This window comes from Palaemon carinicauda, chromosome 25, assembly GCF_036898095.1.
Source record: "Palaemon carinicauda isolate YSFRI2023 chromosome 25, ASM3689809v2, whole genome shotgun sequence".
In the NCBI taxonomy this organism is placed as follows: Eukaryota; Metazoa; Arthropoda; class Malacostraca; order Decapoda; family Palaemonidae; genus Palaemon; species Palaemon carinicauda.
Genome location: NC_090749.1, coordinates 77,719,112 through 77,734,283, shown reverse-complemented (window position 1 = coordinate 77,734,283; position 15,172 = coordinate 77,719,112). Strand labels below are relative to the sequence as shown.

The 15,172-nt window shown below is 38.1% G+C and overlaps 2 protein-coding genes across 4 annotated transcripts in view; both read left to right on the top strand.

The window, feature by feature from the left end:
• The window catches only part of LOC137618669 (gastrula zinc finger protein XlCGF57.1-like), a 103,909-nt gene that overhangs the window by 37,465 nt on the left and 51,272 nt on the right, over positions 1-15,172 (top strand). The window lies entirely within an intron of this gene.
• LOC137618665 (uncharacterized) lies at positions 3,153-9,939 on the top strand. The gene is made up of 2 exons (XM_068348801.1): positions 3,153-3,545; positions 3,681-9,939. The coding sequence occupies exon 2, from the start codon at positions 3,982-3,984 to the stop codon at positions 9,550-9,552; it is 5,571 nt and encodes a 1,856-aa protein (XP_068204902.1). The 5' UTR covers positions 3,153-3,545; positions 3,681-3,981; the 3' UTR covers positions 9,553-9,939.

The following is a 15,172-nucleotide window of genomic DNA, read 5'->3' as shown; positions in this document are numbered from 1 at the left end:
TGTCTTTTAACTTACCTTTTCTTATACTTAATATATTTAAACATTACTGATGTTTATATATATTTTTGTGTATAGAAAATAGTAAGTTTCCTTTGCTTTCGGTGTTGTGCGGTGTGTGTTGTGTACGTCTACGAGAGTGTTCGCCGGCTTTGCAGGCCACCACGATCTTTTCGTGATCACGGCCTTTCACTCCTAGGCCACCATGGTTGCCTTCGTGTAGACCGGCCCTTCTCTTGAGGTCGTTCACCTCTTACTCCGTACTACGCCTACGATAGCTTCTCAGGACCGAGTCGCTATTTCGTTTTATTTGTCTCAATTATTTTTATGAATATAATTGTGTTTTAACTTTTCAGCTCAGGGCTCACGTCCCTTCGGGGGTCGGTGATCCTTGGAACATTCAAAGTCAGTTGCATAATTATCATGTTATACTGTAATTCTGTTTTGTTATCTTTCGTCTCCCCCCCCCTCACCTGGGAATGCCGGGTGGGGGAGGGGGGCGCATACCTTCTTTCGTTCTTATGTTCTTTCCCTCGGGGTTTCTCTTTGGAGTTTCACCCGGGGGAATTTCTGCTAAATAATTATTCTGTTTTATTTTCCAGTTTACGATGCTGTTTCTTCGTGCCTGTTGTGTGTGCCTTCGAAGCAGAGCTATCCTGTTTATCCTGGGGAGTCGGCTTCGCCGCCGTCTCTCAAGGCTTTCGTCAGGGGCGTTCCCTTCTCTTAGAAGTTTCCCCGTGACTACTGCCAGGTCTTCATTGCATCCTAGAACGATAAGGAGGTTCGCCTCCAGGGTAGTTAGTTAACTTCCCTTTTACTTTTCCCTGGTCCTTAGGCGGTTATGCTGTCAGGGCTGAGCGGCCGCCCTTGTGACTTGCTCAAGGGGCTGAGCGGTTGCAAGGCTAGACCATGGTACTAGCGACTATGCTCTCGGGGCTGAACGGTCGCTTCTGTAGCTACGCTCAAGGGGCTGAGCAGCTGCAGGATCAGTCTGGCCCTCTCTCGTTCGCGAGGGAGGCCGCACTAAGGGCTCCTCCTCGGAGGATCGCTCCTTTTGTCTCTTCTACGAAGTGTCCCCTCCCGTTCGCGTGAGAGGACACTCACAGAGACTCCTCTTTGGAGGATTGTTCCTGTTTACGTCTGCTGATCTCACGGCCTTTCGGGGCTCCATCACCAGTCTCTTCTACGAAGTGCTCACCTCTCTCGTTCACGAGAGAGGCCACTCATAGAGACTCCTCTTCGGAGGATTGTTCCTGTTGTCAACAGCTTGCTGTTCAGTCACTAGCACTTTGGTGTTTAGTGTCAGGGAAACTTCGGTTTCTCTTTTTCCCTGACCCTTCGGGGTCTCGGAACTTTAGTTACGCAGTTCCCTCGGGCTCTCGTAACTTTAGTCACTTTTACACTTCGGTGATTAGTGACGGCGAGACTTCGGTTTCTCGTTGCATTGACCCTTCAGGGTCTTGCAACTAATCCCCTCGGGGCCTTGCTACTCAAGCTACGTTAGACCCTTGGTCTCTCGTCCCTCAGTGTACCTGTTGCCTGCTGTATCCGTTCCTGACTGCAGACGCGCCTTGGCGACCACGCCCCCGTTATCTAACGGGCTCTTCCCTTCGGGGCAGGAGAGACTTTCTCACACCTTGAGCAAGTCCCTTAAGTGCCAGGTATCACCTGCGCACCAACGTTCCCTTACGCGCTAGCGCTCGACTGCTGTTCCTGAGACTTCCTTAGAGACACCCTGTTCCAGTATTCTGTTAGGCTGCTACCAACGTTCCCTGCGCATTTGCGCACATCGTTGGGGTTCCTGAGATAGCGCACTGGCGCTCTCCAGCGGTTCAGCCTTCGGTGTCTCTAAGTCTCTTCTACGAAGGCCACCTCTCCCGTTCGCGGGAAAGGTACTTCACAGAGACCACTCCTTGGAGTATTTAGCAGTCCCTCAGTTTATCGTCCCTCTTAATGAGAGAATGCCTTGATGAAGTCATTAAGCTTCAGCACGGCATTTAATTCCCGTGCTGAAACTTGGTGACGGGCAAGAGGGCTCTCGAACTTGGGGAAATTGCTCCCCCAGTTCGAATCTAAATTTCTCTCTTTTACCTTTTTCTTTTTCTCAATACTACTTCAACCTTATTCTAATTTCACAAACTTTCTTTAGTCTTGCTTTCCAAACTCTATGAGAAAAATTTCCCTCATTATATGTGTGTATATATTATGTACATATATATTTATTTATTTATTTTTTTTTCTTTTCTCCTATGGCTTGGATGTTTTCACATCCATTGTAGCCCCGCCGGGGATGTTCATACATCCTTTATTGCTGCCTGCTTTGATGAGTGGGAGGAGGTATCGCGGTTGGGAGGTGTTTGCATTCAAAGCTATATATGAGAGTATTGGATGATTTCAGCCATCCCGAAGATGGTTTGGACCTTTTTGGCGGAACTATTCTCAAGTGTTGGGTCTTCGGAATCCAGGGGGATCCAATGCTTGGGGTAGGACTCTCGGCTTTTGGCCGGAAGCCCGTCATTATAGATATGGGGAGGATGATTCCATAATTTCTTGGTCTCAGTCCTAACAGGCGGGTTCAGCTTACACCTGTGCCTCTATATTTCTTACGTTAGTTTATTAGTATATTTATATATGTATTTATTGAAGTAAGGAGGACTTTTCTCTTAAACTATTAAAATAACTAGTTAAATTACATTTATATGCTTGGTACCATCTAAGTCCTGCTTGCTTACTACGAGCTAAGTAATTAGCTAACAAGCCTGCTAATCACGCCATTTTCTCTTTACTTGGGAGGTTCATGGATATACCCAAGTCAGTCTGGCCTAGCAAACCATACCGTCCATATCTTCACTGGCAGTATCTGGACTCGAAGATTTTAGCTGCATTGAACTTGTACTACAAGATTTTTATCATTGAATTTGTACTGTGTTGCTATTTTATCGAACCATGTCCGGGTTACGTGATTCAAGTGTTAACACATTTACGAAGTTATTCATCATGAACTAACTTCCCTTAATTTGGACTCTGAGCTTCCTTCGGCATGAAACTTTAAACTTCGAGAGCATTCGAACTCGTCTCATAGCTTGCATGGATAAAGGTGAGAACCAAGCATTGTTAGGGGTTTCGTAATGTTTAATGGTAATCATTATCCGTTGCCTTAAGCCTTCAAAGCACCAATATTGAAATAAATTCCTTCCTCTCTGATAGATATATATAGTGTACTATTAAACTAATTTTGATACTTTTACAATACTTTCGCTTAGGTATAATTGGTGAAGCTAGGTCGTCCTGGGTTATCATCCTGCGTTCATCTTTCTTATTTATATTATTGGTAAGACTTTATATTAGATTTAATTCGAAGGGTGAATGTTATAGTGAATACATTATATAAAATTATATTGCTTATATTTATAGCTTCAGGACAGTGTTTGATGTCGGAATGTATTTCATTTTCCAGGATATCATTTATCCATATGTTTAATTGAAGTGGCTTAGTCCGAGGATAAATTCCCTGTTTCTTACATTGGCGAGCACTTCCAACATTATCGGTAATGGCTTATTAGGTTTATATAGATCATATATGCAATTTACGATTTATTCATATATACTTTGTTCAAATTGAATTTATATAATTTCCTTTCTTTTATTATATTTTGATATATTCATTTTTGTTGTTTATACAGGTGAGGTTGGAAAAGCTGAAAGTAGTTTGGAAATTACCCCTAGATATAACCACCTTCAAGCAATCGAAATAGAACATTTATAGCATTTTTATTTTTCTGAAATGTTTATAATAAATTTGGTGAATTGTTTTGAAGAGTTTTCCTAACTACCATTGTAGAATGTTCAAATTTCAGCTTATGGCGCCCAACGTGGGGCTTTGATGGAGACAGCTGAATTTGCCGGAGTAAAATTCTTGTGTTTGAGGGTTGCTCAGAGTCCAATAATCAATTTTCTTTTCTAGCTCGTTATATTTTGTTAATTATGAATAAGTTACAGGTATTTGTAGGTCAGCGGAAGACTATTAGGAAAAAGGTCACTGAATGTTTTAATAATGTTAATAATTATGATTCCTTTAATCCTTCTGAGCGTTTGTCTGAGAGAGCTATTCTCTTACATTATAAGGAAAAGTTGTCTGATCTCGATAGTAAGATTCTAGCCGAGAAATTTTTTGATAGAGAAACTGTAGTTGAGGCTGATTTAGAAACTGAATTAAATTCATGTCAAGATTATTTGGATAAAATAGAAAGGTTATTGCCCTTGCTGGATGTTTCTGCAAATCCTTGTTCTAATGTAACTGATACTGCTAGAAGTTTGCTTAAGCAGCCCACAGCTCCTCTTCCGAAATTTAGTAGTAGAGAAGGGGAAGATTTTTTAAGGTTCATAACCGAGTTTGAAAACACAACCAGTGCATTTAGTTATCCAGATAGGGATTTGTTGCTTTTACTAAAACAGCAAATAGATGGTAGGGCTAAGTATTTGTTGTATAGCTTAGAAGCTGACAAGCAATCTTATAAAGATGCCAAGGAGTTGTTGGTTTCAGCTTTTGCTTCTAAAGAAGCTAGAATAAATTCTACCATCCAGAAATTGTTGAATCTTAAGCTTGGAGAGAAGGATGATCCTTTCATATATATCTCAAATCTGAGAACTATTTGTGAGGCTGTTAGGACGTTAAAAATTGATGCTAATGAGTTTACAAGGTTTTTTGCTTGGCGTGGAATTAATGATAATTTCAAGAGTCACTTGGTTCAAATCACCACGAAAACTCACCCCTCTTTGGATGATATTCTCGATAATTTTTTTAATGCTAGTGAGAGGTACGAAAGTACTAAAGGTAAAACTCCTCAAGAGATTAAGTTTAGAAATAAGTTCAGAAATACTCCTGTTAAAGACAGTACTGATAGTTTGGCCATTAAAACTAAAGTAATGGAAAGTAAATCTTCTGTACCAAACTGTCTCCTTTGTAGTAGAAGTGATAGTAAGGAAACTAATCATTATGTTAATAAATGTCAGAAATTCTCTACTCCTGCAGAAAAAGTTCACATAATTGAGTCTTTCGGAGGTTGTGTAAAATGTGGAATGTTAAACCATATGTCTAGCGAGTGTAGGTTTAGGTTTAAAAAGCGTTGCATAAATTGTAATGGTTATCACATGAGTTACCTTTGTGTGTCAGAATCTGCAAGGGATGGATCATCTCGGACTAATAAACTTAATTCTAATGCCAAACAGGAGGCTAGCAGTGGAGTTGCTGTAACACACCAGTACTCGACGAATTCCATATTGCCCACATTTACTTTTTCTCTTGAGGGCAATGATAGTGTCTATAGGGGTTTGAAGGACAGCGGTTCTCAGAGTACATTTGTGTCTGCTAGATTAGCAAATTCACACAAGTTTAAAATTGTTCACTCAAACATTGAGCTCACTGTCAAGGGTTTTAATGAGAGTAAAAGGTACTGTACTAAAGTTATTAAGATGCCTCTTAGGATTGGAGATTCAGTGGAGCATATTTCGGCAATTGTGGTTCCGGAGATAAGCATTAATTTGGAGTTACCCTTTCTTGGTGAACTTGTTGAAGCTGTGCACAGTAAAGGGTTAGTTCTTGCTGATAAATTGTTGAATAGTAATTTGAGGAAAATTGATAATGTGCATCTTTTGCTGGGCACAGATTCTTTCAGTTGCTTAACGGGAAACGAGATAGTGATTGGTAATGTGAGTCCCTCTGTGTACATTGAATCTAAGGTAGGAATAATGCTCACTGGTAATATTGAAGCTTTGCTTGCCAATTTCAGAGGTACAGATGGGGGATTGGGAGCTTGTTTATCAGTAAGTAAGGAAGCTAATTGTTCTAATATCCATGTTTATAGCAATTCTTTTTTTCTTAGCAATAGTGTTGATATTTTGGAAGAAAATTGCCTATCAGGGTTTACTACTAATACATTTTTTTCAGTCCTTAATGATAAGGGTGATATTTTGGAGGGACAATTGCAGCGTGCCACTGATCAAATTCTCGAATCTGAGTGCAAATATTTCTTGAATTATGATCAAACGAATTATTGTGAAACTAATACAGACCTTGACGAAAAGTTAACTGAATTTACTTTAAAACAGATTAGTAGAAGATCTGACGGAAGGATAGAAGTTCCTTTGTCATGGAATACCAAAGTGTCTCATTTACTTTCTAAAAATGAGGTGTTATCTAAGCTCATACTTAGGTCAAACCTTAAGAAGCTCAGGAAGAATGAAGGTCATTTACAATTAGTTGATCAAACTTTTAAAGAGCAGATTAAGTTGGGTATCATTGAGCCAATATATGATTTAGAGGTTTACAAGGCTGAACATCCCTACTTCTCTTTTTTGCCTCATATGCCTATTTTTAAGCTAGACAGAGAGTCGACTAAATGTAGGGTAGTGTTTTTGTCTAATCTCAAGGAATCTTCTAAAAGCACATCTTTATCACATAACCAGTGTATGTTTTCAGGACCTATTTTGAATCAGAAATTGTCATCATCTTTCCTTAATTTACGGTTTGATAATTATTTGTTAGTTTTTGATTTGCAGAAGGCGTTTAATATGCTTGCTTTAAGTGAAGCTGACCAAGCTAGATTACTGTTTTACTGGTACAAGAATGTTAGTAAGGGAGATTTTTCCTTGGTTGCATTTAAGAATGTTAGGCTTCCGTTTGGATTGAGATGCAGCCCATTTTTACTTATGATATCTCTGTATTACATATTAGTTGCACAAGCATCTGACCAGTCAATGTTGTCTGAATTGAAGCATTTAATATATTCACTTATATATATGGATAATGGAGCTGTCACTTTCAATGATTCAGAGAGTTTATATTGGGCTTATAAACAGATTCCATGTATTTTTGAGCCATACAATTTCAAGGTTCAACAGATTGTCACTAATGATAGGGATTTACAGGATGTAATTGATGTAGAGAATAAAGTAGTCACTCCTGAAACAAATAAACTGTTCGGTCTAACATGGGATAGGTACTCTGATGAGATATTTACAAAGCCCATTAATCTAAATGCTGAAGCTAAGACTAAAAGGTCCATATTGCAAACTATTGCTTCCCAGTTCGATATCTTTGGATTTAATATGCCATTATTTAACAGGTGTAGATTATTTATGCATAAATTACAGTGTCGAAAGAAACTTGGATGGGATCAAATACTATCTCAGGAGTTGCAGAAGGAATGGCAAAATATTTCAAAGCAGTGTAACAGAGCAGCACCTTTACGTATTTCTAGATCTGTTGGTCCTCGTAATGGTGAATATAGTATTTTAGTGTTTACAGATGCCAGTCGTGATATATATGGATGTGTCCTTTATTTGCTTCATAATGAGTCTAATAAGCTTAGCTTCGTTCATGCCAAAAATAGGCTAGTTAATAAACAGCTAGATGGCAAGTCGATACCAGCCCTTGAGTTAAATGCAATAAGTTTAGGAGTAGAATGTGCTATGGAAATTTTCAATGACTTATCTGGGTCACATTGCATGAAGCCTCTACAGATTGTGAATATAACTTTATATACAGATTCCATTTGTGCTTTACATTGGCTTAATGCATCTTCATCTAAACTAGATAAAATGAATAAACACACAACATTTGTTCGCAACAGGATTCATAATATTCAGAGAAAGTGTGAAATGTTTCCTGTCACTTTTAAATTTGTTTCTGGTAAGGCAAATCCTGCAGATTTGGTGACAAGATGTGTGTCGTATAATCAGCTCATGAATTCAAATTATTTTTCAGGACCTAGTTTGGATGAAGCCAATATTCCAGAGCTATCAGTCACAATACCAGCATTTGAAATTGGTGAAGAGAGCAATTGTTCCCATGGTCTTTCTGTGCTTTTGTCCAGTGCGGAGCCTCTCATTGATATTAACAGGTTTTCCAGTTTTAGGAGACTAGTGCTAGTATATCGGAGAGTTTTGATGTGTGTCCAGAAATGGAAAGTTAGAGCAGGGTTGAAGTGTGATAATGACGATTTTAGTACTCCCTACTTTGTTCAAGCCCTTAATTTATTGATATCTTTTGAGCAGAAGAAATATTTTTCTGAAGTTTTTGAATATTTCAGTCAAGTTAATGTGCCTATTAAAGACATTCCATCTATTGTGACAAAGTTTAACATATTTTTTGATGAGCAAGGTTTGCTTAGAGTAAGAAGTAAATTTAAGAAGTGGTATTTAAACAAAGATAACAAGTTTCCCATTCTACTGCCTAATGATAGTTATCTCACAAGACTTATTATAATGAATGCTCATGATAAATTACTTCATTCTGGTAGTTATGCCGTATTGACCGAATTAAGAAGAAATTATTTCATACCCAAACATTTTTCTACTGTTAAGAAAGCTTTGAAGCAGTGTGTTCATTGCCGTCGGTTCAATAGTCGTAGCATTAAACTTAATCAGAATTCCTATAGAGATTTCCGTTGTAATCCATCTAATGTACCTTTTGCCAATATATTTATAGATTATCTTGGTCCATTTTCAGTTAAAGTTAGTGGTGGGACACATAAAGTATGGTTATTATGTTTGACTTGTACTTGGTCTAGAGCAATTAATATGAAGATAGTTAAAAGTTTAAATGTAAGTGAATTTTTAAGAGCTTTTCAGATGCATTGTTTGGAGTATGGGATCCCTCAGTTGTGCATTAGTGATCAGGGATCGCAGCTTGTAGCCGGAGCTAATATTATTACATCGTTTATCAGGGATCCAGAAACTTTACTTTATTTTGAAGAAAATAATGTTGCCCCTCTTTCCTTTCAACAATATTCCAAAGGTGCTAGTCAGTTGGGATCTATGGTTGAGGTGTGCGTTAAAATGGTAAAAAGGTTAATTTTTGGAGCAATAAAGAATAACATTTTATCCTATTCGGATTTTGAATTTTTAGTATGTAATGTGATCCATCTCGCTAATAGACGTCCCATAGCTTTTAAGGAAGTTGTTAGAAATGATAGTAAAGATTCTCTTCCTGAACCAATCACCCCTGAACATTTGATCAGAGGGTATGAGCTGTCTTCTTTAAATTTGATTCCTGAATTGCAGAGCATTCCACAAGATCCAGATTTTGATTCCAGAGACATAAAGAGGAGTTACCAGGGGTTGTGCAAGGTTAAAGAAAATCTTAATAATATTTATCATAATGAGTTTTTAGGTAATTTATTATATCAAGCTATTGACCGAAAGGACAGGTATCGTCCGGTTTCTCATGCATTGATAAAGCCAGGAGATGTAGTTCTTGTGAAGGAGGAACATACTAAAAGGAGTAATTATCCCCTAGGATTAGTTCGCGAAGTTGTAAGTAATGATTTGGGAGAGGTGACACAAGTAACTGTACTGAAAGGGAAAACTAAAAAGATTAGTAAGTTACATGCAAGTCAAATAATTCCTTTCCTTGAAATTAATACTACTGATGATGTAGTTTGTAATACTGATAATAAGAATGTTCCTGGTGCTGATAGAAAGAAAATTTCCTCGCGGCCTAAAAGAAAAGCTGCTACGGTAAGTGAGGAAAGAACAAGAAAAATTTTGCTCTAATTTCATATGTTCATTTACAGCGATGAAGATTTTTTACCTTTGAAAAATCTTCATCCTCTTCCGTGGACTAAACGGAAATTAGTATTTCTTACGTTAGTTTATTAGTATATTTATATATGTATTTATTGAAGTAAGGAGGACTTTTCTCTTAAACTATTAAAATAACTAGTTAAATTACATTTATATGCTTGGTACCATCTAAGTCCTGCTTGCTTACTACGAGCTAAGTAATTAGCTAACAAGCCTGCTAATCACGCCATTTTCTCTTTACTTGGGAGGTTCATGGATATACCCAAGTCAGTCTGGCCTAGCAAACCATACCGTCCATATCTTCACTGGCAGTATCTGGACTCGAAGATTTTAGCTGCATTGAACTTGTACTACAAGATTTTTATCATTGAATTTGTACTGTGTTGCTATTTTATCGAACCATGTCCGGGTTACGTGATTCAAGTGTTAACACATTTACGAAGTTATTCATCATGAACTAACTTCCCTTAATTTGGACTCTGAGCTTCCTTCGGCATGAAACTTTAAACTTCGAGAGCATTCGAACTCGTCTCATAGCTTGCATGGATAAAGGTGAGAACCAAGCATTGTTAGGGGTTTCGTAATGTTTAATGGTAATCATTATCCGTTGCCTTAAGCCTTCAAAGCACCAATATTGAAATAAATTCCTTCCTCTCTGATAGATATATATAGTGTACTATTAAACTAATTTTGATACTTTTACAATACTTTCGCTTAGGTATAATTGGTGAAGCTAGGTCGTCCTGGGTTATCATCCTGCGTTCATCTTTCTTATTTATATTATTGGTAAGACTTTATATTAGATTTAATTCGAAGGGTGAATGTTATAGTGAATACATTATATAAAATTATATTGCTTATATTTATAGCTTCAGGACAGTGTTTGATGTCGGAATGTATTTCATTTTCCAGGATATCATTTATCCATATGTTTAATTGAAGTGGCTTAGTCCGAGGATAAATTCCCTGTTTCTTACATTGGCGAGCACTTCCAACATTATCGGTAATGGCTTATTAGGTTTATATAGATCATATATGCAATTTACGATTTATTCATATATACTTTGTTCAAATTGAATTTATATAATTTCCTTTCTTTTATTATATTTTGATATATTCATTTTTGTTGTTTATACAGGTGAGGTTGGAAAAGCTGAAAGTAGTTTGGAAATTACCCCTAGATATAACCACCTTCAAGCAATCGAAATAGAACATTTATAGCATTTTTATTTTTCTGAAATGTTTATAATAAATTTGGTGAATTGTTTTGAAGAGTTTTCCTAACTACCATTGTAGAATGTTCAAATTTCAGCTTAGCTATCCTTCGGGTAGGGTATGGAGTGGACCATCTGGGAAGTATACTCTCATTGTGCCGATAGTAGAGAGTGCAAATTTCCTTTCCGACGCGTGATGGCCTAACATTCTCGAGCAGGTACATCAAACTAACTCTTTTCCCTCTCTTTACTATTATGGATTCTTTAAGGAACGAACCCCCATCCCTTGGATACGCTGACTCTCCCCCGGCACTGTTGACGACCTCTGCTAATGTGATAAGGGATAGCTCTGTTGATGACCTCGGAACGGGAAAGGACCATTCTACTGATATTTCTAAATCGAGTAATTTGGGTAACACGAGGAAACTTCGAATCCTCCATGTTACACAAATTTCAATAGAAACAAATTATGATGATCTATGTAAAGCATTTGAATGCTATGGATGCATAAAAGAAATAAGGATGAAACTTGAAGCTGAAACTTGGGATTCATGGATATCTTATAGTAGTTATGACGAAGCATTTAGTGCAATAAGTAATTTGAATAATATTAAAATTAATAACTTGAATGTCGCGGCTGCTCTCTGCGATAAGGTACCAAAAGATTTAGATGTGTACAGGCCTGCCGATTGGTTGGAAAAAGGCACAGATTTAGTCATGCCCTCCCAGAGAAATCCAAAACCACCGATGTGGCTTATAGCTGAATCAAAGGGGGTTACAGGGAATTATTTTAAAATATGCAAATTGATTCAGAAAAAAGTAGGAACTATTGCACCAGGCGATATATCTCGTTTTGGAAAAAATAGTTTCCTTATCCATGCCAAATCCAGTACACAGTCGGTAATATTGTCCAATATGAAAATAAATAATGATGACATTAAGTTAGATGTCAAACCCCACCTAAATTTTAGCTACGGAAGGGGCGTAGTTTTTAACAGAGACCTATATGATTTTACAGAGGAGGAGATACTGGCCATGTGTCCATTAAATGTTTGGAAAGTTCATAAAGTCCCAGGTACATCAATGATAATCCTTACGTTCCAGGATGCTGATGTACCTTTTCATATTATTATCGAGAACGAAAGGATTAAAGTAAGACCCTTCAAGCAGAAGCCATTGCAATGCTTTAATTGTTTTAAATTTGGGCACCCGTCCAAAGTTTGCAAAAATGAGAAGATGTGTGGTATTTGCTCCAAATCTTACCATGGAGAGTGTGCACTTGGAGCCAGGTGTTTAAATTGCAGCTCGAATCACAAATCCACAGACAAGATTTGCGAGCTATATAAGTTGGAGGAAGCTGCCCTCAACAAATCAAACTTAGAACACATAAGTGTGACCCATGCCAAAAGATTATTAAATAAATCAAATACATATGCTAAGGCATTAAAATCAAACCAACCTAGCACTGCCAATAGCTCCAAAAAAAGTATACTATCTGACAAAATGTCAAATAACGAGGTAACCTTATCACCTCCTGAGGCTTTACCACGGTGTATTAACACTAGGTCATTGCCCATTGCTGTACAGCCTTCAGCCGCCATTACAAAAAGTAATACAAACCTCTCTCAGGCCATGTCCTTGCCTGATCTGATGGAGGTTCCACTTAAGACTAACTTACCTGATGCACCTGTTGTGGGAAAGGTGCAAAAACCTCGAATCCCACCATCTATTAATCGCAAAAGAGAGAGACCTCCATCTCTCTCTCCACCCTCCATTAGAAACGTTAAGGTTATGACATCAAATAAATTTGATGTTTTGTCTGTTGATGTTTCTAATGAACCAGAAGATGGACTGAATAAATCAGAAATTCAAGTTGAGGTCCACCATCCACCTCAACAAATAGATAAAAAGAATACAAAGAAAATCACCAACGTTAAACCCAACATAACAAGACCACCTCTGAAGAAACCTACTGGTAATAATGTTACATTAAAAACTGCTAATGGGAAGACCTCATCCAAGATGTCTTCCAGAAATAATCCATAGTTTTCTCCTCCATTTTGCAATGGAACTGTCAGGGTTTGAGGGCAAAATATGAAGAACTTAAGCTCCTAATTCATGAGCATTCCCCCATAATTGTATGTCTACAGGAAAGTATGCTTGATTCTAACACTCCTAGTCCTCGAGAGTATGTTAGCTATAGAACACCATATAATCAACAAGCAGGGAGCCATGGCGGAAGTCTCATGTACATTCGTCGAGATGTTCCCCAAATACCCATGTCTATACGTACAACCCTGCAGGCAGTTGTTGTACAAATTGATATAGGGAGAAAATATACAATATGCTCTCTGTACTTACCTCCAAATGATAATATTTTATATGATGATTTAGCAGAGGTCATTCAACAACTCCCTCAACCTTTTCTCTTACTGGGAGATATGAATGGTAGACATCCTTTATGGGGTGATGTTTTGGCCAACACAAGGGGCAATATTATCTCATCAATTGTGGAGAATGAGGATGTGGGACTCCTTAATACAGGAGAGCCCACACACTTCCATGTTCAGACAGGTACTTTGTCATGCATTGACCTTTCAATTGCAAGCTCTAACTGCCTTCTTGATTTTGATTGGAGGACATTAGATGATTGGCATACTAGTGATCATGCACCAATCATTATAAACACCAACAAGGGTCCGCCTTTGCAAAGATCGCCACGTTGGAATCTAGACAAGGCAGACTGGGTTAAATTTTGTGAGCTAAGTGAAATCGAAGGGAGAGCAGAACAGTTTGAAAGTGTTGATGATGCCATAGACCTACTGAATGGAACTCTTCATACAGCAGGAGTCAATTCAATTCCCAAAACAACAGGGTTATTCAAACGACGACCAGTCCCGTGGTGGTCTTCAGAACTAACTGCACTCCACAGAGCCACAAGAAGATCTCTAACACGATTGCGTAGACGCAGAACTGATGAGAATTTAATAATGTACAAGAAATGTAGAGCACAGTTCCGTCGTGCCATGAAAGAAGCAAGGCGCCAGTCATGGATGTCTTTTGTTTCCTCTATTAACAGTAGAACACCACCATCTTCTGTGTGGAGGAAAGTAAAAAAGATAGCTGGCAAATTCACCCCCAACCCACCACCAGTGTTGAAGGTGAATGGCCAGTATGTAACTGAAGCAAATGAAGTTAGCAATGCCCTGGCTAATCATTTTTCAAATGTATCCAGCAAGTGTGAAGGAGCCCCTGGTCACCAGTATAGGAGCACTGAAGAAAAGAAAATTTTAAATTTTGCAACAAGAAGGGAAGAGTCGTATAATTCTCCTTTCACTGAAAGAGAATTTGATTCCGCACTTGCTCATTGCAACGATACAGCCCCTGGACCCGATGGAATTCCATATGCAATGATTAAACATGTACATTTTAATACAAAGCTATTTATTTTAAGTATTATTAATAGAATATGGCATGATCATAGCTACCCAAGTGTTTGGGAACTAGCCATTATTTTAGCCTTTTTAAAACCCGGTAAAGACAAGTTTTTAGCAGCAAACTATCGTCCTATTGCATTGACATCTTGTTTATGTAAAATCATGGAGAAGATGGTCAATGCAAGGCTGATATGGTACCTTGAAAAGAAAGGTATTTTATCACCGATTCAATGTGGATTCCGAAAAATGCACTCAACGACTGATGTGTTGATACGACTTGAGTCATCTATTTGTGAAGCCTTTGCTTCCAAACAGCACCATGTTACAGTATTTTTTGACCTTGAAAAGGCATATGATACCACATGGAGATATGGTATTCTTAAAACCATTCATGAATTGGGATTGAGAGGAGAGCTGCCACTATTTATTCAGGCATTTCTTTCACGTAGAGTTTTTCAAGTGAGAGTGGGGGAAACTCTATCAGAGAGTAAGTGCCAGGAAGAAGGAGTTCCTCAGGGTAGTGTGCTGAGTGTAACCCTTTTTGCACTAGCAATTAATGGGATATCCTCAGCCATTCCCCAGGATGTTCTCTCAACATTATTTGTGGATGATCTCTCAATATCATTTGCTGGCACTAGAATGGCAATGGTTGAGAGAAAAATCCAACTCTCTATTGATAAAATTATCCAGTGGGCTGACATGAATGGATTTAAGTTCTCGACAAGTAAAACTACCATTGTCCATTTTTGTCGTATCCGGGGAGTACATCCAGACCCGGATATATACATTAAAGGTCAACGGATACCATGTGTATCGGAAACCAAATTTTTAGGTTTGATATTTGACTGTAGACTTACATGGGTTTCTCACCTAAAAGCGCTAAAAGCTAAATGTGTTGAAGCTCTGAATATCTTAAAAGTATTGTCCCATACATCATGG

Bases quoted from the DNA above. Each gene is read 5' to 3' on its own strand.
- LOC137618665 (XM_068348801.1), top strand. From the start codon at position 3,982: ATGAATAAGTTACAGGTATTTGTAGGTCAGCGGAAGACTATTAGGAAA.